This window comes from Bidens hawaiensis, unplaced genomic scaffold (genome assembly GCF_021521415.1).
Source record: "Bidens hawaiensis isolate Kalapana, Puna unplaced genomic scaffold, B.hawaiensis_p1.1 tig00057848_1, whole genome shotgun sequence".
In the NCBI taxonomy this organism is placed as follows: Eukaryota; Viridiplantae; Streptophyta; class Magnoliopsida; order Asterales; family Asteraceae; genus Bidens; species Bidens hawaiensis.
The window spans coordinates 8,850-31,909 of record NW_027500438.1 but is presented as its reverse complement, the minus strand read 5'-3'; the positions used below and the strand labels follow the sequence as shown (position 1 = coordinate 31,909).

The following is a 23,060-nucleotide window of genomic DNA, read 5'->3' as shown; positions in this document are numbered from 1 at the left end:
GTATAAAATGGAAATTATGAAATTCATTGCTACATTCCTCTATTTTAGAAAACCAGAAATTATAAAAAAAATAGTATTCTTATACCTCCGGCTAACCCTCTTCTGCTCTGCTTCATCTAACATCACGCAGACACCGAAGACAATAAAGTGAAATGTTAAAACTTTCTGGTTATGTAGGATTAGTTTTATTTGTGTTAGTGAAGTGCATAGTACTTGTCGTATGTGGTAATATATACAAGATATATAGAATATCATCGGTTATATACTTATATTCCTTCATGTTGTCTGATTGCACCAGATTCACAGTTTTTTCAAAGTGATGAACAGAACTTAGTTCTAATCGTACACAAATACAAATAAAATAAAATAAAATACTATCCATTGGTAGTACCATGAAAAAGAACTTAAATAGCAAGACAGTCTGAATATTAAAATTTTAGTTTGAAGGTTCAAACAAAATGTTACATGTTATGGACCCAACTATTTTCTGTAGATATTCTTCAGTTAAATTATTAACCTGTTTTCCTCAATCACTTAATCTGAAGGAACACAAATGCCTCAATCCAGATACTTGTTTGCATTATCATGCTTTCAGATGGATCTTCTCAATGAAGCAGAAGTAGCATTATGCCCTTCTAATGAACCTAATGCCGAGGTAATAACATACATTCAAGCTTTCCTTATTAATATGTGTTTGAACTTTGAAGCATAACGCGTCTACCCACATATGTTTCTTACGTTTTCCAGTTATAATTATATAAAAATGGTGTTAGACGATGAATTGATGACACTATTACTCACAGATTAAAAAAGCACTTGCTCATTGCATTTGCTTTTTTTATTTCAGGTACCAAATGGTGCAGCTGGTCATTATCTACTTGGGCTCATATACAGGTAAATGCCCATATATTTCTTCAAGTTGTCCCTTTTATTTTACGTTTTTACCCTTAAGAAGCATAGTTATTGAAGGATATAAAGAACTCCAAGAAGGTTGTCTATTGTAGTTCTTGTTATTTTACTCACTAAGCTTGAAAATAGTCCACCTTTTAAGGAAGTGTACATAAAGGTTGCAACTTTAATATATTTATATGAAAACGGTTAATTCAGATTGTATGTTGTTTTTAATGGATTAAGTGGTTAAAATAAGCAAACTTAGCTATTAACTATTAAGAAAACAGGTCGAACGGGTCAAATATGCGTTTGCATTTGTGTGTGAAGTTAAGATTTCTAAACGAGTGGGCTCGTAATTTCTTTCAGATTCACGGATAGATTGAAAAATGCTGCTCATCAGTTTAACCAGGCTCTGTCAAAAGATCCTCTGTTGTGGTCTGCATATGAGGAGTTGTGTAAACTAGGTAAGTCAGATTTTTTCTTTACCGTTCGCCTTAAAAGAACTTTTGTTTCTTGTGCATGGGTCGGTTTTGGGCTCAAATGGACTGAAAGTTCAGTTTTTGAGATTTTGAAAACCGTAAATATTTGGGTTACACTATTTATTAAATTCATATAAATTACTTAACATTTAAAATAGAAAAAATGAAAATTCATAAATTTGGTTTGGTTCGATTTTTTTTTGGTTTTAACTGCATTTAAAACCAAAAAACGTCGGTTTTTGTTTGGATCGTTTTCTTCGGTTTCGTGCACACCCCTGCTCAGCATGATTCTTTATTTATTTAATCTTTTTTGTGTAGTAATCATTTGATTTTAATTTTATTACAATCACATTCTGTGGAGCAATAGAATTTTCTATTTTCATTAGGATTTAGCTTCATCTTTTGTGTTTTCAGGAGCTGCTGGAGAAGCAGAATCAGTGTTTGGGGAATCAGCTGCTGAATGCATACACAAACAATACTTGAGTCATCACGTGGGTCTCCAGAGTGATGATCATAGTGTAGTTTCTAGTCGACAAGTGGCTGAAAGTGTTAGCCCAAGACAATTGAGACAATTGCATAGCAATAACATTAAGGGTAATTCCTTAAATAATAATAATGGTACAGCTTTTTCTGGCCGTGTTGCTGCCAGCCAACCCAATAATAATGGTGTCCATGCTGGCACTCCATTTTATAATACCCCTTCACCAATGGCTATGCAGGTATAACTATTGAACTCATCTTCATTTTACCAAGTTATATTTTACTATTTTTTCTGTTTTCGTTCATAATGGTTAAATTTTGTTATTAAATTAAGCTTGTAAGTGAACAGTAAGAACACAAACAGAGCATGTTTGTGTTCATTCATTTAACTTTAACCGAACAAACGCTTGAACACAAACAATTAAATGAACGATGTTTTCTTGTTCTATTCGTTTGCATAGAAAATGAATATGTTCGTTCGTTAATAGTATAAACGAACGGTTCATGAACGTAAATGAATGAATATACCTAACATAGATTAGCAAACAAAACCGAGTGCACACCAAACTCAAAACTAAACTGAACATCAATCTGGTAGGCCTAAAAAATAAAAAAAAACTGTAATGGTGATATTTTAATTTCATAAACTAGATGAAATTATAATGGGCAAAAAAGTTAAGTGAATATATAAAGTATAAACAGACTTAAATAAACAAACGTAAACGGACGTTCACCAACATGAATGAACAAATGAATGGGATGTGTTCATGCATTTGTTTGACTAAATGAACAAAAATAATTGTTCATGTTCGTTTATATGGGCCTAAATGAGTAAATGGTAATGAGTTTCAAAATTGTTCCGATAAAGTCACTTAATACTGTTCTATTGTTGTGACATTTTTCATAATTGTTTAAACTGAATGGTCTAAATGGAACAACTATGAAACTTGGTTATTGTTCATTACCCTTCTTCAAAATTACCTCCTACTTCAGGCTAAACTTGAAAATAATAATTAGTAAATAGTAACCAAATTTCATTTTTGTTCCACTTAGGTCACTTAATTTTAACATCTATAAGAAACAACAATTCAACAATATTGAAACTTGAGTGGTTTTTGTAGCAAAACAATAAAAGTAACTTGGTACTATTGGGTAAAATACTGCCTTATGCCGAGTTATTTCACAATTTCTATTAACGTGCGCAATATAAATTCTTTTTATATATTTCTGGATCATAATTTTGGTGAATTTACACATCATTAGTTAATGCTATGTGTCATTTTTTATAGTTGTCAGGCGTGTCCCACTCCCCACCACCAATAGGTAGAAACATGCTCCCAAATGGTCCACCCTCTATTTCTGTTTGTGCTGACGTGTCACCAAGATCAACTGTTAAATCCACCCTTCAAGCTCCTAGAAGAAAATTTGTAGATGAGGGGAAACTAAGAAAGGTTGTTAATTTGTTATAATATATTTTTGGTTCATCTTTTTGGATATTTATATTATGTTTTTGTGTTCTGTCCCAGATATCAGGAAGGCTGTTCTCAGATTCTGGTCCTAGAAGAAGCACAAGACTTGCTGGAGAAAGTGGGCCAGTGGCAAATAATAATGGGAATGGAACAAATCATTCTTCTAAATACCCGAGTATTTCTAAATTAGGATCTGCAGCATTTCGTTCTGTTACAGTTAGGAAAGGACAATCTTGGTCAACTGAAACTATTAATGAAGGTTAAAATCACTTTAAAAAATAATACTATTAATCATTTCTTCGGTTATCTAAACCACAATCTTGGTTTTTCAGGGCTTCGGTCTGACCTTGATGACACTCGTTCAAACACCACTACAACGAGTTCTGGTTCATCCCCACCACATGATGCTAGATCTTGTGAACATGACGGGTCAATGGCTCGGGCTTCCATGAGTGTATCAAAAGTTGCTAGTGGTGCTTTAGACGTTTTGTCCCTTTTGAAAATCATGGGTGAAGGTTACAGACTTTCTTGTCTGTACAGGTGTCAGGTATTTTAACATGAAAACTTGAATGTGCCCTTGTGAAAGATTATTTAACTTTACTACTTTTCTGTAGGGCTGTAAACGAGCCGAACCAAGCCAGGTTGGGCTTGGCTCAGCTTGTTTATCTTAATGAGCTGAAGTTGTGGGCCTGAGCCAGCTTGTTTATTTTATTTAAAAAATTTAGTTTTATATTTTACATTTATAAAAAGAAAAAAAATATACTTTTAGCATACATATAACGCATAATTAATAAACTATGAAATTTAATGTATGTGTGTGTATTAAAATTTTGGGATGGAAGAAGGAAGAAGGGAAGTTCTTAGGATAAACATGAAGCTCAACCAGAGCAAGTGTTCAACCAGAGCAAGTGTTCCTTTGGGATGGAAGAAGGGAAGTTCTTAGGAGTCATTGTTACTAAAGATGGCTTGAGAGCGAACCCTGAAAAGGTCGAAGCCATTATCAAAATGGAATCACCTACTACCATCAAGCAAGCTCAGACACTGAATGGACGCCTAGTCACACTTAACCGCTTTTTGTCAAACCATGCGGATAGGTCGTTCCCATTCGTGTCAACATTGAGAAACTGTTTAAAGAAAACGCACTTCCGCTGGACACCAGAAGCGGAAGCAGCTTTTCAGGAAATTCGGTCACGCTTGATCGAACTCCCAACGCTCACAGCACCAGAAGCGGGGGAGGAATTAATCATATACCTTTCCGCCACAGATAGAGCAACCGGGGCAGTCCTGCTAGTAGAGCGAAAAGGTATCCAGATGCCTATTTACTATGTTAGCCGTGTCCTAACAGACGTAGAAACCCGGTACTCTACCCTGGAAAAATTAGTCTTAGCACTTGTACAAGCTTCACGCAGGCTAAGACTATATTTCCAAGGTCACCCAATCACCATTCTCACCAACTTCAAACTTGCAAACGTTCTAGGCAAACCCGAGTTATCGGGACATCTAGCCAAATGGGCAATTGAGTTGGGGGAATATGCGATAAAATACAAGCCGAGACCAGCCATAAAAGGCCAGGTCTTGGCCGACTTTATTGCAGAGGTCCCCGCTTCGCGGGAGAAAGAGTGCCAGGAGGAGGCTCAACCCTCCCCAGCACAGGACATCGATGATGTCTGGCGACTCTACACTGATGGAGCAGCCAGCAAGGAGGGTTCAGGCGCAGGGTTGAAACTAACCAACCCAGCAGGCCAAGAATACACTTACGCTATTCGACTGGATTTCCCAAGTACGAATAACGAAGCAGAGTATGAAGCATTCTTGGCCGGGCTGAGGATTGCGCGTAAGATGGGAGTGAAAAACTTGGAAGCCCACGTAGATTCCATGTTAGTAGCCAACCAAATAAACGGGACGTACACGGCCGTGAACGACACAATGGCCCTGTACCTCGCACAGGCAAAAACCCTTATGTGCGATTTTAACGATTGTAAAGTCATACACGTCAAGCGTAGCGAAAACAAATCTGCGGATGCGTTAAGCAAGCTTGCATCGTTAGCCTTCACCCATTTGGGTAAGGACATCCGCATTGAACTCCTTGGAGCACCATCAGTCCCGCACAAGGAAATTTGTGTCATCCAAACCGGCACAGAAACGTGGATGACACCGATAATAAATTACCTTGCAGCGGGTATACTACCAGAGTCAAAAACGCAGGCAAGAAAAATACGCTGTAAAGCACTGAATTATCAACTCATCGATGACATCCTTTACAGACGTAACTTTCTTGGCCCACTCCTAAGATGCGTGGACAACCAAGATGCTGGCTACCTCCTAAGGGAAGTACACGAGGGCATCTGTGGAGTACACGAAGGTCCACGCGCTGTTGTAGCTAAGCTAAACAACGAGGGATACTTTTGGCCGGGGATGCATACGGATGCGCTGGCATACATCAGAAAGTGTAGGTCTTGCCAGCTCTACGCACCCAACACGCATCGCCCGAAGAATGAACTTGTTCCAGTCACCTATTCGTGGCCATTTCAGAAGTGGGCCATCGATGTGACAGGCCCATTTCCCACAGCAGCAGGAAACGTTCAGTTCCTAGTGGTAGCCATCGACTACTTCACCAAGTGGATAGAAGCAAAACCCTTAGCCCAAACAACCGCAAAACATATTAAAAAATTTATTTGGGAATTTATTATTTGTCGTTTTGGACTTCTACAGACTTTGGTGAGCGATAACGGCACCAACTTTGCTGACAAGAAGCTACAAAAGTGGCTGGAAGAACTTCAAATCACCCACACCTTTACCTCTGTGGCACACCCGCAAGGTAACGGTGAGGTGGAAAGAGCAAATAAAAGCATCGTCGAAGGCATAAAGAAAAGACTCTTGGAACACAGATCCGGCTGGGTGGACGAAGTACCACACGTCCTTTGGGCAAACAGAACGCTAAAAAAGGCAAGTACGGGAGAAACCCAGTTCAGCCTCACTTATGGCACTGAAGCCATGGTCCTGGTCGAAATTGGTTTACCCTCACCAAGGGTCTTGATTCAGCCAGAAGACAATGATGCGAAAAGACGGTTAGACCTTATGCTAACCGAAGAACGCAGAGACTTAGCCGCAGCGCGTGAAGAGAACTACAAGCGACAAATGCAAAAGTACTACAACACGCGGGTAAAACTCTGCAACTTCAATGTAGGAGACTACATATTGCGTAACAACGAGGCTTCAAACCAAGAGCGCCCAGGAAAGCTGGCACCGGTCTGGGAAGGACCGTACATTATCAAAGAAGTTTTGGGAAAGGGCGCATACCGGCTCGAAAGGCTCGATGGCACTCCCATCCCAAGAACATGGAACGGAGCTCAATTACGCAAATGTTACATGTAGATCAATTCCAAACTTGTAAAGCAAAGGCCTAGAGCCACTTCTAATGGAAATGATTCTCCTTTATCACATTGTGTTGATAGCCTTACCTTTATACTTATGAACTTCCCGCACTGATATGCCGGTATTCACCGCATAATTATGGGAAGAAGTAAGTCGTTGCGTGTGGAAGGCGGTAAAACCCGCATAAACACATTAAACGGTAAAAATTTCTAAGGAAAAGATAAGGAAAACCTTCACGCAGGTCAGTTATAGGTGAAGTTTGGTCATCCCACTAAATGAAATTGACGGTCCTACCCGCACAATCATGATAGAGGAAACTAAACATTAACCAATTGACAACCGCGCGTCGAAAGGTTAACTTATTCAAAATACTTAGAAAATTTCTAAGGAAAAGATGAGGAAAACCTCCACGCAGGTCAGATATAGGTAAAGTTTAGCCATCCTACTAAGTGAAAGTGACGGTCTTACCCGCACAATCACGAAAGAGGAAGCAAAACTTTAACTTATTATTTGCCACGTTGAAAAGTTAACTTATCCAAGTACTCAAGAAATTGCTAAGTTAAACCAAAATATGCGTGAAATAAACAAGGCAATGCATTAACAAATAATCTTTATTCCATCAAAATTCAAATATTACAAGAATTGCCGGGCATGTACCCGCATACAAGAGTAAATCTGTGCAAAAATAAAAATCTACCCTAATGGTGGAAAGGGATCTAAAGGATCAAGCTTCAGGACCACTCCCACTTGGACCCGCACCATCAGTAGAGTGTGGCGGTTCAAGGAAAGCCTTGAGGATAGCTAGCCCATCATCAGCAGTAGTAATCTCGTTCACCTTCTCCACCACCGGATGCGGGAAGGCAGCATACTGATTCACTGCTTGGTCATAAGCAGCTTCAGTATCCACATCATAAAGAGGGAAGTTGGAAGGCGGGATGCCTTGTTCAACAAACCCTAGACCAAGCAGGAAGCCAGCCTTTTCCCCATCCTCATGAGAAGCGTTGAGGGCTGCGCTCATCGCATCGTCATATGATGTGTTCGTAAAAACCAGATGCACAACCTACAAAACAGAAGTATATCAAAAACTCTTCTAAGTGTAAGGAAAAACGTAAAGAAATTGTGAAACTGCGCATACCTGCGACAACGCTTCTCGAAGAAGCCATTCCTTGGTAACCAGAGCCTCCTGGAGGGCAGCTTGAGCTTCATTACGGGCGCGTTCGGCTTCGTTCTTTGTAAGGTTGGCAAGCAACACATCTTTGGCTGCAGCCTCTTCGACGCCCTTTAGCTTACGCTCAGTGTGGTCAAGCACCCCCCTCTGGTCCAAGATCTCTTGGAGCTTCTTGGCATCTTCCATGGCCAAGGCATCATGAGCCTGCTGGAGCCTCTCTAATTTGGCTTTAAGTTCCTCATTCTCGATGCGTAGAGGCTCAGCAACAGCTTCAGCCTTGGTGGCCCTCTCGGTTGCGTTCCGTGCAGTTTCCTTGGCCAACCGAAGCTGTTCGTTAACAGCTTGGGCAGCCTTGGAACGGGCCTCGAGCCGGGCCTGAACTTCAACCTCGAGGGCCTTGAAGGCCTTCTCCTTTTCCGCAGCAACGGCGGCAAGCTTCGCATTCTCCTCCCGGATAGCCCGCGCCTGAGCCACTTCAAGGCTACGCGCCGTCTTTAACTTGTCGTTTTCACGACAAAGTAGCTCGACGCGTGGCTGCATCCGGGCGAGGAGGATTCGGAGCGCGTTGGACAGCCTACCTTCCTGGTAGCTGGCCATGGCCTCCCCCAGCTCACCGCTTGGGGTGGCGTGACGCGCCCATTCAACGCACTCCTCAGCAGTCCGGAGGGTCGTTCCCCGGCGGATATTCCACCGAGGAGTGTACACCTCGTTGGAATCACGAACTGCAATAAAACAAAAAACAGTTAAAGAGAAAGAAATGATAAAAGAGATATAGGCCAAAATAACCCTACGCACCTGTAGGGTCGACAACAGGCCGATAGCCACCAAACCCATCACCTGAACCTAAGGGATATCCATCCAAAAGGTCAGGGAGACGGGAAGGAGGCAAGGATTGGCTAGACGCCCCAACCCCGAACGTACCTGAAGGACCGGCCGTAGTCGCCGGCGCCGGAGGAGGCATGGTGGAGGCCGCCGCAGTGGAAACCAGCGGAGGTGAACTCACCGGAGGTGAACTCACAACCGTGGATGTTGCTGCGGAAGAACCCGCAAGAGAAATCACCGTCGGCTCAGTGATGGATTCTGTGAAAATGGCACTGACAGCCGGCGGGGATGATGTTACAGCTGGAACAGTTGGCTCAACGGGATGAGCAACTGAACCAGTACTGCAAACAGGCGTAGCCGCATGGGTCATCGCCTCGGGTAGGTTGACCAAACCTACCTTCATGGGTCCAGAGCTGCTCCCTCCCGCTCCACTCTGGAATGCGGTAGCATCCACACCTGCACGAAGACAAGATATATAAGTATAATGGCGGAAATATATGAAATTAAAGTAAATGAAGATTATACTTACGAGTTCTCTTGAGCTTGAAGGTGCGAACAGGCGGGGACGAACCCGATGGAGCCGGCCTCTTCATACCGGTCACCGTCGTCGTCCTGGGTTGCTCGGAGGTGACAGCCGTCTCAACCTTCGGAGCAGTGGTCTCACCACCACCAGGGTTCCCCACCGCCTCTTCACTTTCGGTCTCAGACTCGGACCGGTTCCCTTGATCGGCAGTGGAGGCAACCTTCGCCTTACCCTTCCCGCCAGCAGCCTTCTTCTTCCACGCAAGGAAAGGACCATCTGCGGATTCCTCATCAGAAGATGACAAGATTAGAGGAATTCCAGCAGAGGTTTGAGCATTGAGAGGGCGAGGGTTAAATAATCTTTTACCTGGCCGCGTGGCGCTCAGTATCTCGTGGCCTGGCGGATAGACCTCCACAAACCGATCCGCCGTTTGCTCGAGGATGGGCAACTCGTTCTCATCAAGAGCACGAGTACCCAGCCGAGCGGGACCACCAGCTTCCCGCGGATGCAGGAGCGACTGCAAGTCATTCCCCTCTGAAATAAAAAGAGAAACAGTTAGAAGAAAAACCCTAAATCAACAAAGAAGACGGAGCATACCGTAAGGGATAAAGTTCAAACCGTATTCAAGGACGATGGGAATCTGTGGCGCCTCCGCATCCTTCCACAACCGGCTCATACCGAGCATCACCATGCCGGACTCCGCAAAGCGGTAAACCGGACTCTGGATCCGGGAAATCTTGGAAAACCATTCCGCCTCCTGGTAGTTGGAGGCGTGAAGGCTGGGGAGTGCTCTCCCGTTCTTGAATGTCATCGCAATAGGGACGACACGGGCAGAGATGTAAAAGAACTCTCGCTTCCAAGACCGAAGACTGCGCTTGGTAGCGCAGATCTTCAAACCCTTGATCCGGGTGACCAGGGTGTACCAGCCTTGGATGCACCTCCAGGAGTAGAAGGTCATCAGGCGGTCGACATGGGGCTCCACGCTAAGAATGAGGCACACCCACTCAAAATGGCGGATCTTGGCGATCGCCATTGGGTGTACCTCCGTCAGGTGTACACCGTGTCTCTCCAAAACACGGTATACAAACTTCGTCAATGGGAACCTGAGATTCCCATAGACGAAGAAGGCATCATATACCCCTATTTTGCCTTTAGGGGCATCATACACCGTCTGGTGTGGCTCAGGAAACTCAGGCTCGAACGGCTCGAGCGGGAACTTCCTGACGATGTACTGATAAAGCTCGATGGGAAGAGCACACTGGCATTCGCCAGCAGTGCTCTTATCGTCTTTATCAGACGTAGACGTCGGGTTCTCCACGTACACGTCAGATTCCTCGGCGGTAGCCTCAAGATCATGAGCAGAAGACATGTTTCAGAAGTAAAGAAGGAACGATTTCAGGAGAATGCTCGATAAAGGTTAGAGTATTCGCCGGAAATCATTTAGAAAAAGAAGAAAGAAGTGTGGATTAAGATGAACCCTCTCCCCCTTTATATACTCATCGCAATGAATGCGATGAATTTAATGCGGAGGAGAGAGAAACGGAGGTGCAATGAAACTATGACACGTGGAAAAAGCAAGCTGGCAACAGCTGTTGACAGGACGCGCGCCGTAAAATCCGCACCCACGCGCCCGAAAACTCGCGCCCACGCGCCTGAAAAAGCGTCTGGAATGACCATATACTGTCACGTCGTTATAACTTCCTGCACGTCCTGAAACTGTCAGAAGAAACCGTCGGACACTAACGTCCCTTCAACAGTTTGGACTGTTCTTATCCTTTCACCAACTCTTCGAATTTCAAAAAAATTCAAAAGGATTCAAAGATTTAAAAATAAGAGGGAATATACCCCCTTACCTTGGTATCCAAGAAACCGTAAGACAAGTGCGGGTACAGTGTCAAGGCGAAACCCTTCACATACCTAGCACCTGCAGGGAATTGAAGCTAAGAATACCTTGGAAGTAAAGAAACTATAAGACGAGTGCGGGTACAGTGTCAAGGCGAAACCCTTCACATACTTAGCACTTGCAGGGAATTGAAACCAAGAAGGATCTTCTGGACCGTGCTTGCGGAAAGAGAAATAGCACCTCCGCATAGCGGGAACGTTGAGAACTACCTTGTTTGAAACTTCAAGGCGGAATTGGTGGTTTAACATAACTGATCACTATGTCCGAAACTACCAAAATCTCGTGAAGAATCTATGCAAGTGAAACTCAACGCTCCCGATGTGCGAAGGGGTTAAACACCTACCCGCATCACAACCAAAGACCAGGCAGAAAAGTCGGGAATTTCTGCGAGTGACATTAGGAAAACCGCGGGAAGAATCCCCACGGAAAACCTTAAAACTAAAAACCCTTTTCAAAACCCCTTGCTTAAGTCCAAAAGTTCACCTCACTTATTAACAATTCATGAGAAGAACATTGGACTGGGGGGACTTGAAGAGGTAGGTCCCAGCAGAGCCCAGTTGGACCCGCAAGACTCACCTTGAAGAGGGACGTCTGCGCAAGGACCAACTGGCCCCGCAGGACCCACAATGCTCAGAGATGAAGACCTTACGCGCAGTACGCCAGCTGTTCCCGCAGGAAAAGCCTCCCAATGGTGAAGTACCCCGCCTGTTCCCGCAGCTGCGGATACAAGCCATCAGGGAAGGCTACCCGCACTAATAGCAAGACTACACGCACAAGGCACTAACTCAATAATTCAGTGTCACCTGAAGGAATGAGCAAGGCGGGAATACTCCCGTCCAAATGAGCCAGTCCGTACGCTTCTGGAAGGTCTTTTGTACTATACCTGCCAAGGTATGGACAAAATAGACAAGATCTGACCAAAGCAGCCCATGAACCAATCACAGGGTGACAGCTCACCGACAACAGTACGAGGAGCACGCTCTAGTACAAAATGTCACTATCAGCCGCTGCCTACTCACCAACCCTTGTCGTGGCACGTACATAGCCTGCAGTTGGTGGAAAAGGAATAGTACACAGCCGGCCATACCACTATCAGCCGCTGCCTACCCACCAACTACCAGCATGGCACGTGCGTAGCCCACAGTTGGTGGAAAATGAATATTATACAGCTGGCTGTACCTGCTTGGAAACCTACCTTCGGCTATAAATACTCCAACATCTTGGAACGGTATCATTATCTTGTATCTTATCTTCACTAGCTATTTCTCTTAATATACACTTATATTCAGAGCAATCTAGTCTGATTCTCACGCCGGAGGGTGGTCACAAGGAGGAACCCCCCTTCTCAGTGACGAGCTCACGGTGTCTGTTTTGCAGGTCATCAGAATAACCATCTCTGCCGGACCTAACCCTCGTGGGAAACATTACTTAGCCCCCAGATTATCCGTAATCTGCCCGGGGTCACTTAGTGTTTCTTCATTCGGGTATTTTCCTCGGGTTTTAAGTTGTTTGGATCGGGTTATTCGGATTTGAACTTAAAGGCAATTGGCTTGAGAACCGACCCAAATAAGTTTGGTTTGTTTGGGTTTCGGGTTATATGGGTCGGGTAAATTCAGGTTGGGTTTCTAGTTTAACAAGTACAAAAAATATTTATTCAACTTTAAACATCTTAAATATATAAAACCAGTATATTATAGTTTAGAGAACATCCGATATTCAAATATAGAACATAATTGAATACATTATTATTATTGCATTGAATCAATTAGAACGACCAATCAAAGCTTCTAATGTGAAATACTATTTAGTATTTAGGGTTTACTGAACTGTTTGTGCCGCTGATTAATGTATATAGAGTAATAATACCTTGAATGGTGGTATAGTGATATACAGTGGTATAGTGATATACGCATGCATTAGTTATAACAACGTTGTGTCCCTTGGTTAACCCTACTTCAGGTTATTCGATTCAACCCAAATGTTAGAATTTCAACCCAAAAAAACGATCTCGGGTTTGGGTTCAGGTTAGATGTTTAAACGGGTTGGATAGATTCAGGTCGAGTTATGGTTAAAAACACACCCCTAACCCAACTCAAGAAAAGTAATTTGTTGCCGCAGCGTTATACTTGGTGGACCTATTTAAAAAGATTGGGTGCAACCGCCCTCCATAAAAAAGTAGTGTGGTTCATACGCTAAAGCTTTGATTGCCCTCCATAAAAGAAAATCTTGTGATCGTCACTATATATTATTATAAACATTGTCTTTGTGACTGTATATAATTTCATATAATAGTACGGAAAAGCCAAAAATAAATTGAGGATTAAAGTTTGTTTGAACTTTTAACATAAGTTGAATCACTACATGTAGTTCATAGTCCAGTTTTGACGAGTTTTAAGTCATAGCGTGAGCCACACACAGTTAGTAACAATGTTTATCTCCAAAAACGAAATTGAATGGTTGAAAAATAAAACCAAACCAAATTGTTACCAACGGTTTGGCTCTGGCCTTATGGTGAAAGATAAAGTTATAAAACCAAACCAAATCATTACCAACGGTTTGGCTCCAGATAAAACCAAACCGAATCAAAGAATCAAGTTTGGAAATATTTTTTTCCAAAATCAACAATATTTAATCAAGTTGATCATCAATGTACTGATGTGAAATGCTTAATCTTCACAAATATTTATGTGGTAAAGTTATTAAAGATCAAACCAGGAAATAACATAAACACATAGCAAGAAATGTAGTAGTTCGCTTTTCTTATGGTCGTTTCTAGTCAAACCGTAAACCAAACCGTATAGGAACATCTTATTACCTTGGATTTTCTCGCGGGAGGTGAATCGGGGATGACGGCACAAGGCGGAGTTCCAAGTTGCAGGTGTTGCTCCTATTATGTGAAAATATTAATTATTCGTATAGATGAGGAATTAAAGAAGAAGATGATATGTATATATAAAAATATATATGGCATGCCAAAAAAACAAAAACGGAAAAGAAAGCGGCTGTGGTGTGGAGAGAAAGAAAATAAGAAAACACGTTTAACATGATTTTGGTAACACCGCCACCACCTTTTTGCAACTTCCCAGACACATGTTGTTATCCTTCTAGTCGACCAATTTCTCATATTAAAGTCAACAAACTAGAATTAATACTATCTTATTATTATTATTATTTTCTAACCTTGACTCATTATTTAATTACCAAATACAATAAACTTGACACGAGAAGTTAAGCCGTTCGGTCAAGATAATTTACGTCTACGACTGCAATTTTATATTTTTTTTCTTTTCATTTTTGTTTATATATATTTTAGAAGAAATTTTCATTTTATACGTAATCATATGAAACTAGCTAGTAGAATGAAGAATTACTATAAAAAGAGGTTAGGTACAAATAAATAAACTTTAAATATAATAAAAGCCAAATGAACTATTTATATAATGCCATGTGATCAAACAAAAGGTTGGGAAAGCGGCGCTCGATTTTGTTATAATCTCTATTATTATTATTATTATTATTACTACTATTATTACTATTATACGAAAGACTAACTAATTCTTAAAATATACCACATCGGGATACACTCGCTTCCGAATCAAGGAAAACCCCTCACCTAGGGCCGACGCACATACACACTCGTCTGAAGTCACGACAGTGCAGCGAGATAAAATTCGTTCAATTCAAAGATCGAATTAGTGATCACCGTCTACTAGCCTAGTATTCTGATACGTGCATTATCACTTGGTCACCTCCACGTCACCCTCAAGCCCACGTTCTCCACGGGTGCATGCATATTTCATATTATAGCTTCTAGTAGTCCGTGATCCCATGTTTTACATCCATGTTTCAGCTGCTTATTGTTTACTTTGTTTAGCCTATAAAATGGTTTGTTTGATTAGATTTAAAGTAAAGAAAAATATGATGAAAAGTTATTTCAATATCTAGCATCTTTATCTTGTTCTTTGAGAGTGTTAATTACCTACCACAAAAGGCTATCTATCATCTTCCGTCATCATTATCAACAGGTGACGCCGAAACTAAATGATAGAAACAGAAATCAAACCTGAATCACATGAAAACTCAAATCTCTTTCTTACGACTTTACCATTGGCTCATTGAGAAAAGGAAATGTATGGAAGGTTGCAGCCTTCAAGAATCCAACCAGGGTAGATCGACTGAAAAAGTAATTATCCATGAGGGAAATTAAAAGCAAGGCCTAGACATGACTTTGAAGAGTGCCATATGAGACCCGTAAAATTCATAGTATTGTTACTTCCTAGTTGTATAACATGGCACTCATGAAAACAACCTATGACCAGTGACAAAAAGATAACTTAACATTTTTACAAATTTAAACACATTAACAAACAAACAAACCTACTATTAAACATATTCAAATTAGCAAATAAGCCCATTTTTCACCACCAACAGCCCAAAGACTTCTAAATAAGCTCAAAGGTTCACTAAAGACCCCTTTCTTTGTGTATTTTTCCTTGTCCAAATTTAACTTGAATGTTGATTATTGTTGAATGTGTAGATTATTTGAGAGTTCAAATTTGATACTTGATTGAATAATTTCAAGTTTCATTTAAGGGAGGAAATTAAAGGAAATGTGTGGAAAGAATGAAATGAGTGTGTTTCTGAGTTTCATTTAAGGGGAGAAAGAAAAAGATTGAAGAATATGTGTGTTCTTGAGTTTTATTAAAGGAAGCGAAAAAGAAAGGAAAAGAAAAAGAAGAAAAATAAAAGAGTAAATGGGACGGATTGGTTGCTTTCAAATTTAGAAAGAATTGGAATGAATAAAGTATGAGAAAAAAATGAAAGTGAAAAGAAAGGAAAGGAAAGGAAAGGAAAAACCTCTTTTCCATTTCCTTTCTCTCGTTAATGAGACTCGAAAACACATTAGGTTGATTGGAGTTTGATTTTTTTTTATTCTAAGGAATATGAGAAGATACTACAAAAGAAAATTACCGAACCTTTGAACTTCATCTTGACCTAACAAAAAATCGATGTAGAAGATATTTCACAATAATGAAAACTATTATGTGATTGAGTTTGTTGGCAATTTCGAATTAGTGTCTTGGTGTGCAAGACAAGATAACTTGGCGAGTCAGGCACGAGTTATGAATTGAAGGCTATTACTTCTTAAACATGTCAAGGGTTTAAGTCCTTAGGATAAGTTTTATTTAAAATTTAAATCATATTGTTTGACAATCCTAATTATAGTCTAACTTGTCTTGGGATAGTCTATATAAATCTTAGTGTTTAGTTTCATTATTGTAATTAAGTTTTGAGATAGTTTCTTAATATAATAAGCGTTTTGTGTGTTACCAGTAAACACGTTTTAAAATATCTCATAATTAGCCATCCGAATTATACCCTAACATTTCTTCGATTAAAACTACTACTTTAATATATATATATATATATATATATATATATATATCATATTTAGTTTTTAATGTCCTAGATTAAACGTGTTTTTGCATAATCTTTGTAACATTTTGAATTTTCGGGTATATTTTCAAACCAGTATTTGAATCCATATTAGTAGTTGTAAACCCGACCCGGGCTTTTTATTAATGGTTTAGTCGATCTACATTATCCTTGAACGTTACTTCACTGATAAGCATCCTTTATGCGTTTATTTATCTAACTTCTGTTAACTCGGAAACTTATATATATAACTTTAGGGATTAATTGGTCATTTCATTAAGTTTGTTCTTGTTTAAAATGTTTTCTAGCTAAGTTTGAAACATAATTAGAACATGAGGGGCTAAAGTTAAACATTTATCAACCATCATATATAAACAACAAACCCTAACCCTAACACCACTTATTCAGCCGCCACCTCCCTCCGAGCCATTTTCCGGCGACCATACATTTCCGGAGAGATTCCGGCGACTTCGATTCGGCACCCACTCCCCCGTAACCCGCACCACCACTAACCTTCTCCCCCCTCTAATCCGTAAACCATAACCGCAGCCACCCAAAACCACCCATTTTCCCCTCCTAGTTCGCTTTTCCGGCGGCCGGAATCTGCTCCGCCGTGCCAACCTAGCCGCCGCTCTCTCCTTCCCTCTCTGGTCCCTTTTCCGGCGACCGGAAAACCGTGCCTCTATCTCGTCTCTCTCTCCGACGCTCTCGGCTCTCTCTATTTCTCTACCTCTCGGCTCTCTCTACCTCTCTCCGTCTCTTTCTCTCTCTATCTCTCTCTCTCTCTCTAATGAGTTTTTCGGGCGCGCCTCCAGCGGCCGGAATGGGCTCCGGTGACCCTTGTTTCCACGTCTACGGCAACCTTCATCTCCGACGACTCGTGAACATCTAATAGGTAAATAAAGGAGGCTTTGGTTTGTTTTGTTTACAAAATTATCCAAGTTAATAGTATTATTATTATTAACATCACAATTATTATCTACATTATTATTATTATTATTATTATTAACAAGATAATTTTTATTATTATTATTATTATTATTATTATTATTATTATCATCATCATCATCATTATTACGATAAATAACAAAGTGGTTATTATTATTATTAAATATCATATTATTATTACTCTCTTCCAAATCATATTTTCTTTTATTAATTACTAGCAATAATATTATTATGTTCATTTTGTGAACTCGTTAGAAACCGAACCGAAATTTAGTATGGTATCATTATTGTCAATACTACTTAATAATGTTATTATTAGCTATTAATAAAGCAAATTATTATTATTATTATTATTATTATTATTATTATTATTCTCTATGAATATAATTACTTTTGGATACAAATATTATCTACTTGTTTTATCGAACCGAAACCCATGTCGGGCCTAGTTACCATTTAACGTCATCGTTACTCGAATTCTATCTTTTTATCACTAATACTACTATTTTTAAAATGTTATAAGTATTAGTTATTATTAATATGGCACGTATAATTATTATTATTAAAACTTATAAATCTATTAATAACGTTTTCAACAATAAAGTAATAATTATTATATTTATTATTACTACTACTATTTTTAGTTTTAACAACAAATTCTCGATGAGTAGTATATTATATATTATATTCACCATTATCTTATATATCTAGATATATATATATATATATATATATATATATATATATATATATATATATATATAACATGTTCTAAAGTTATTATTATCATAACTATCCTTATTATCAATAATATTATTTTATTTTAAATTACCAATTAAGTACGAGTCCCTAATCATTAAAAAACTAACCGGTAACCCGATTAACAACCAAACCTTCCCGTTCAATGTTTCAAATGTAGTTTCAACTAAAGTTTAAGTTCATTAATATATTATTTATTCGTTTTCATTTAGCTTTCAAGTCGGATCTGTTCGTTTACCGTTCGAGCTTCATTTATTTACCTATTTAATTCTCGGTTCATCAATCGAGGTGAGTACATTTCATCCCCCGTTTTACCTTTTATGTTTTGGGGGTAACATGCATACTTATTCAAAACAAGAATGATTTATTATACACTTTTCTCAAACCACAAACTTTAGGGTGTATGATACTTGGAATACTTGCTCTTTTGTGTGTTATATGCCTCATATGCTTTACGTGCGCGAGTGTTTATTTTTATGTTGTTGTTGAGCCTCATTAAGTATGATCATACGCTCCCCTAACTACTTAGCCTTGTGCTAGTAGAATAGAGCCTCATTATCCGAGTATGTCGGTTGTTACCGATTAGAAAGGATCCTCATTTACATATGTTTTATATGCCACGATTGATGCTTTTATTTATAGTCTCTATACGTTTGTGGATTTCGCTCATATTATATATACTCAAACTATGAAATTGCTCACCAACATACGTGTTGACAAAATATTATTTTATGCATTGTTGCAGGTTTGACTTTTATCGACTTGAAAACTTGACGGAAAACGTTACCAAGACTATTAGGATATTAGTAAAACGAACAATATATTTGTTTACTTGTTTCAATTTGTTTGTATGACTGACCAATATGTGTTGTTTATTGATTTGTGAAATAAATGAGTTGATTAAATATTGTCACTTTAATAGTGTCTTGTGTTTTGGGCAATCGGTTGCACCCCGGCATGTTCCGCCTTTGGTCGGCTTGTGACAGATTGGTATCAGAGCCACAAGACTATAGGATAGGTGGTTAGACGTAACGACCTAGTATAGTTTTTACCTTAGGGTCCTTATACGTGTTGCCTATACGTGTTTACCCTACTTGATTGTTCAATACACTTGTTTATTTATATACTTATTTGTTTCATCATATCGCATATATACACAAATACTAGAAACATACTACAGTATCCTTACCTTACTTTTGTTTAATTTTATATATACATATACACACACTTTCATAGTATTTCAAGGTATCCTTACCCTAAAACGCAAAAACATTAGTTTTTATTGTGTTTTATGGATCATGAGCTTAACTTGGATCCCGTTGTTTTAAATCTCCTAAAAGATTGTCTCATATGAGATGACCACTTTAAGTAGTCGAATGCGAGCATTCCGCCCGCCATCCTAACTTTCGGTGTTAAAACAATAGAACTATGGTGATTTCGTGGACTAGTTTTTTGACATGACGTTGTATTCTGATTTATTATTTTTGCTACAATCGTTATTTGAGTCGAAGACATGAAAAAGACGCGGTGGTGCGTGCACATGTTTAGACCCCAATATGGTATTTTTTTTGTTATAAAGGTTTTTAGTATCGGAATATCAAGTCATGGTGGTTCATGCACGATTTTTCCTCCTTAAAATCTTTAAACATTATTATTACATTTCAAGAATTTAAACCATTTTACCTTTATTTTGTTATAAATCTTTATCACAAGTCTTTATTTATAAATGTTATATTTTTCTTATTGTTAATAATTCTTTTATATCTCTATTTTATATGGTAAAGTTTTATACCATTTCTCATTTTGATTTCACGATGATTTTTATTACAAATTTTGTTCATTATGATCTCTTCGGTATAAGTTAAATATATATAAAATCATATCAAGAAGGTTTTTATGATAAATTGCACCTCAACTTTCCAAGAAAATTTTCCTATTGTATAAACTTTAAATTGGCTTTAAAGTCCTTGTACAAAAATTTTTATAAAATTTTATTTTTATAACTATTCCGTTTATTTTGAACGATCAATTCAAAATTTTAATTATTTAAACTTCTCACGACATTTTAAATTACACCACATTATATAATACACGTGGTAAAAAAATAAATAAATAAATAATTTCGCTACCCAAATTTAGTTTCATAACAACTTTCATCATGCAATCTTTGGTTCATTATAAATTTTTGCAAATAAAAAAAAAGAAAAAAAAATTATCATACGATTTTCCGCGTTTTAAAATTCTTATGATAGTTTCGCCATGATCTTCTAAGAAAGTCACAAACTTATAGCTTATAATGTAATCTTCTTGAAACTCTCATGCAAAACTTCATAGAAATTTTACTTAAAAGACAAAAATCGTTTACTCATGATTTCTCGATTTACAATGCCAGTCATTCTAACTTACTATAACATTTTCATCACAAGATATTAAATAATGAACTTGGTAAAAAAAAGGATTTTTTTTCGCAACTTTGTTTTCCCAAAACGACACTCATCATTCGATGTTTGATATCTCATAACAAATTTTGACATTCAATTTACGTAATTTAAATTTTCCTCATAAGCAATTTTTTTTTTGTTGTAATCTTTATAAAAAAAATAAAAAAAAAATTGTGTGATTCACACGCTCGGATCTAAAAAAAAATAAATTCTATTTATATAATATATATATTTATATATATATATATATATTAACTTGTAACTTTGATTATCAAAATTTTTATGGATGTTTCAAACATTAGTTATAAACTATGATATTTTCAATTAATACTTATTACTAGTCAAAAATCTCCCTATACACAACCACAAGTTCCCCAAACACCCGCATCCCGTCTCAAACTACCACCTTAAATCAAACCACCCTTCCATTTCAAAAGTTTCCCGAGCACTCAAATCTTTCTTCAATATGAACGAAACCTAAACATCCATACTATGCCCTCACCAACTCAAGCCCCATGCAAAATCCAAAATGTACAATATTAACCCAACAAAAAGCCTTAAATACTGACACCTTTACGCCACGAAAACCTCCCAAACTTACCATCCAAATGCTTCAAAGACACGACAAACACATTCACCAAATGCCTTGAACATATACAAACCAAAACTTACCCAACTAAGACTCAAAACCCTTCGTCCAATACCATTGTCAAGTCGCAAACCATATCGCCACATCGTTTTCATCCAACCATAGAGTTTGATATCAAAATAGTAACCCAAACACTCTTTACTAAATACATGTATATACCGAATCCCAACCCAAACTAGCCAAAATCAAGTTATCCAACCCATCAATTTACACGAGCTCAAATAAGCAAAAGCTCACCTATTAGCCCAAACCACTACGCACACAAATCATCTAAGCCTAACCCACTCAAACGACCTAAACTCAACAAACCTCATCAATCCAACTCAAGAAAACCCAACTAGGCAAGCCAACTGAAACACACTCACACTCCACCAAAAATTTCCAAACCATTCACTGTACGAAGCCTAAAACCCCTCCATACGCACGCAAGCTTCATTTTTCCCCTAATTTTTTTTATATACATATATATTCAATTAGTGTATTTATAACGACGTCATATGTTCAAATAATCACTTCTAAATTATAAACTTTTTCAATGTCAACGATGCATATATTTTTGCTCACATTTTAAAATCATCTTTGTAGAATATAAATATTGTCATAACAACAACAAAAAAAAATAATTCTATTGAGGATTTGTTTTCAAAGAGATTATTAAACGCTTATATGAGTGATTTCAAGATTTATAAATATTGTCACATAAGGTGATAAATCTCATAAAGACTTTATAAATTCGAGATTTCGCTTTGGAATGTTGAATGCGGGATTTATTTAGTAACAAATTTTAACTTTCACCATCTTGCATAAACTCAATGACCATGGCTTTGCAAATCTTTTGGGACGCGTTTATAAATACTTTATGTTGTTACACAAATTTTTACTCAATAACGATTTACGCCAACTATTACCTCTTATTATCGCAAGCATCATCACTTTATATAATTTATTTTCATCACAATAACTTTATGTGTACAAACTCCTTTAACAATTTGGGTTACAAGATTTACATTTGATAACGATTTAAATATTTTCCCTAGCAATGCATTACCGCGATGTTTTGTTATTCTGTACATTTCTTAGAAACAACAAAACGGCCTTACTTAAGACCTCATTTTCAGTTTTAGTCTATTATACACTACGCGATTTACATATTTCGACATTAAATTCAAGTCTCACAATTATTGCGATTTTATTTTCATTTGATGAGATGTTTTGATGGTAACTTTACGCTCATGAGATTTCATTTTGTGTCTTGATTATTCATGACCAAATCCAACTATTCAATAACAATTTGTAATACTTTCATAGCCTCAATTTCGCTACAAATTTTGTTTATCTTTTAAACGATATTTCCATGACTATGTTATTCTTATATGAGCGTTTATGTAAACACGATTCTATGTATTATTCTGCATCATGTCATCTAATCTATTAAGCGACCTATATGTGGTTGTCCGCAAGTTTTGGTACTATTGGAAACCGTTATTATGATGATGATTATTGTTGGTACATAAATGTCAGTAGTTTATAGTCTAGCGTTTGTAATCGAGTCTGTAATGTAATTATGTTTAAGTTTATGTTTATGTATGTACGCGAAGTTGTCAACAAGTTCGCTTAGGCGAACTTGTTGAACAAGCGAAGTTGTCGACAAGTTCGCCTAGGCGAACTTGTTCAACGAGCGAAGTTACTGACAACTTCGCCTGAGGCGAAGTTGTCG

The 23,060-nt window shown here is 38.3% G+C and overlaps 1 protein-coding gene across 1 annotated transcript; it reads left to right on the top strand.

Annotated features, from left to right (window-relative positions):
• Window positions 1-277: 277 nt before the first annotated feature.
• On the top strand, window positions 278-4,048 carry LOC143602055 (cell division cycle protein 27 homolog B-like). The gene is made up of 7 exons (XM_077079303.1): window positions 278-655; window positions 848-894; window positions 1,258-1,355; window positions 1,785-2,089; window positions 3,140-3,301; window positions 3,377-3,578; window positions 3,652-4,048. Exons 1-7 carry the CDS (start codon window positions 554-556, stop codon window positions 3,873-3,875), a joined length of 1,140 nt encoding a protein of 379 aa, XP_076935418.1. The 5' UTR covers window positions 278-553; the 3' UTR covers window positions 3,876-4,048.
• The last annotated feature ends 19,012 nt before the right edge of the window (window positions 4,049-23,060 follow it).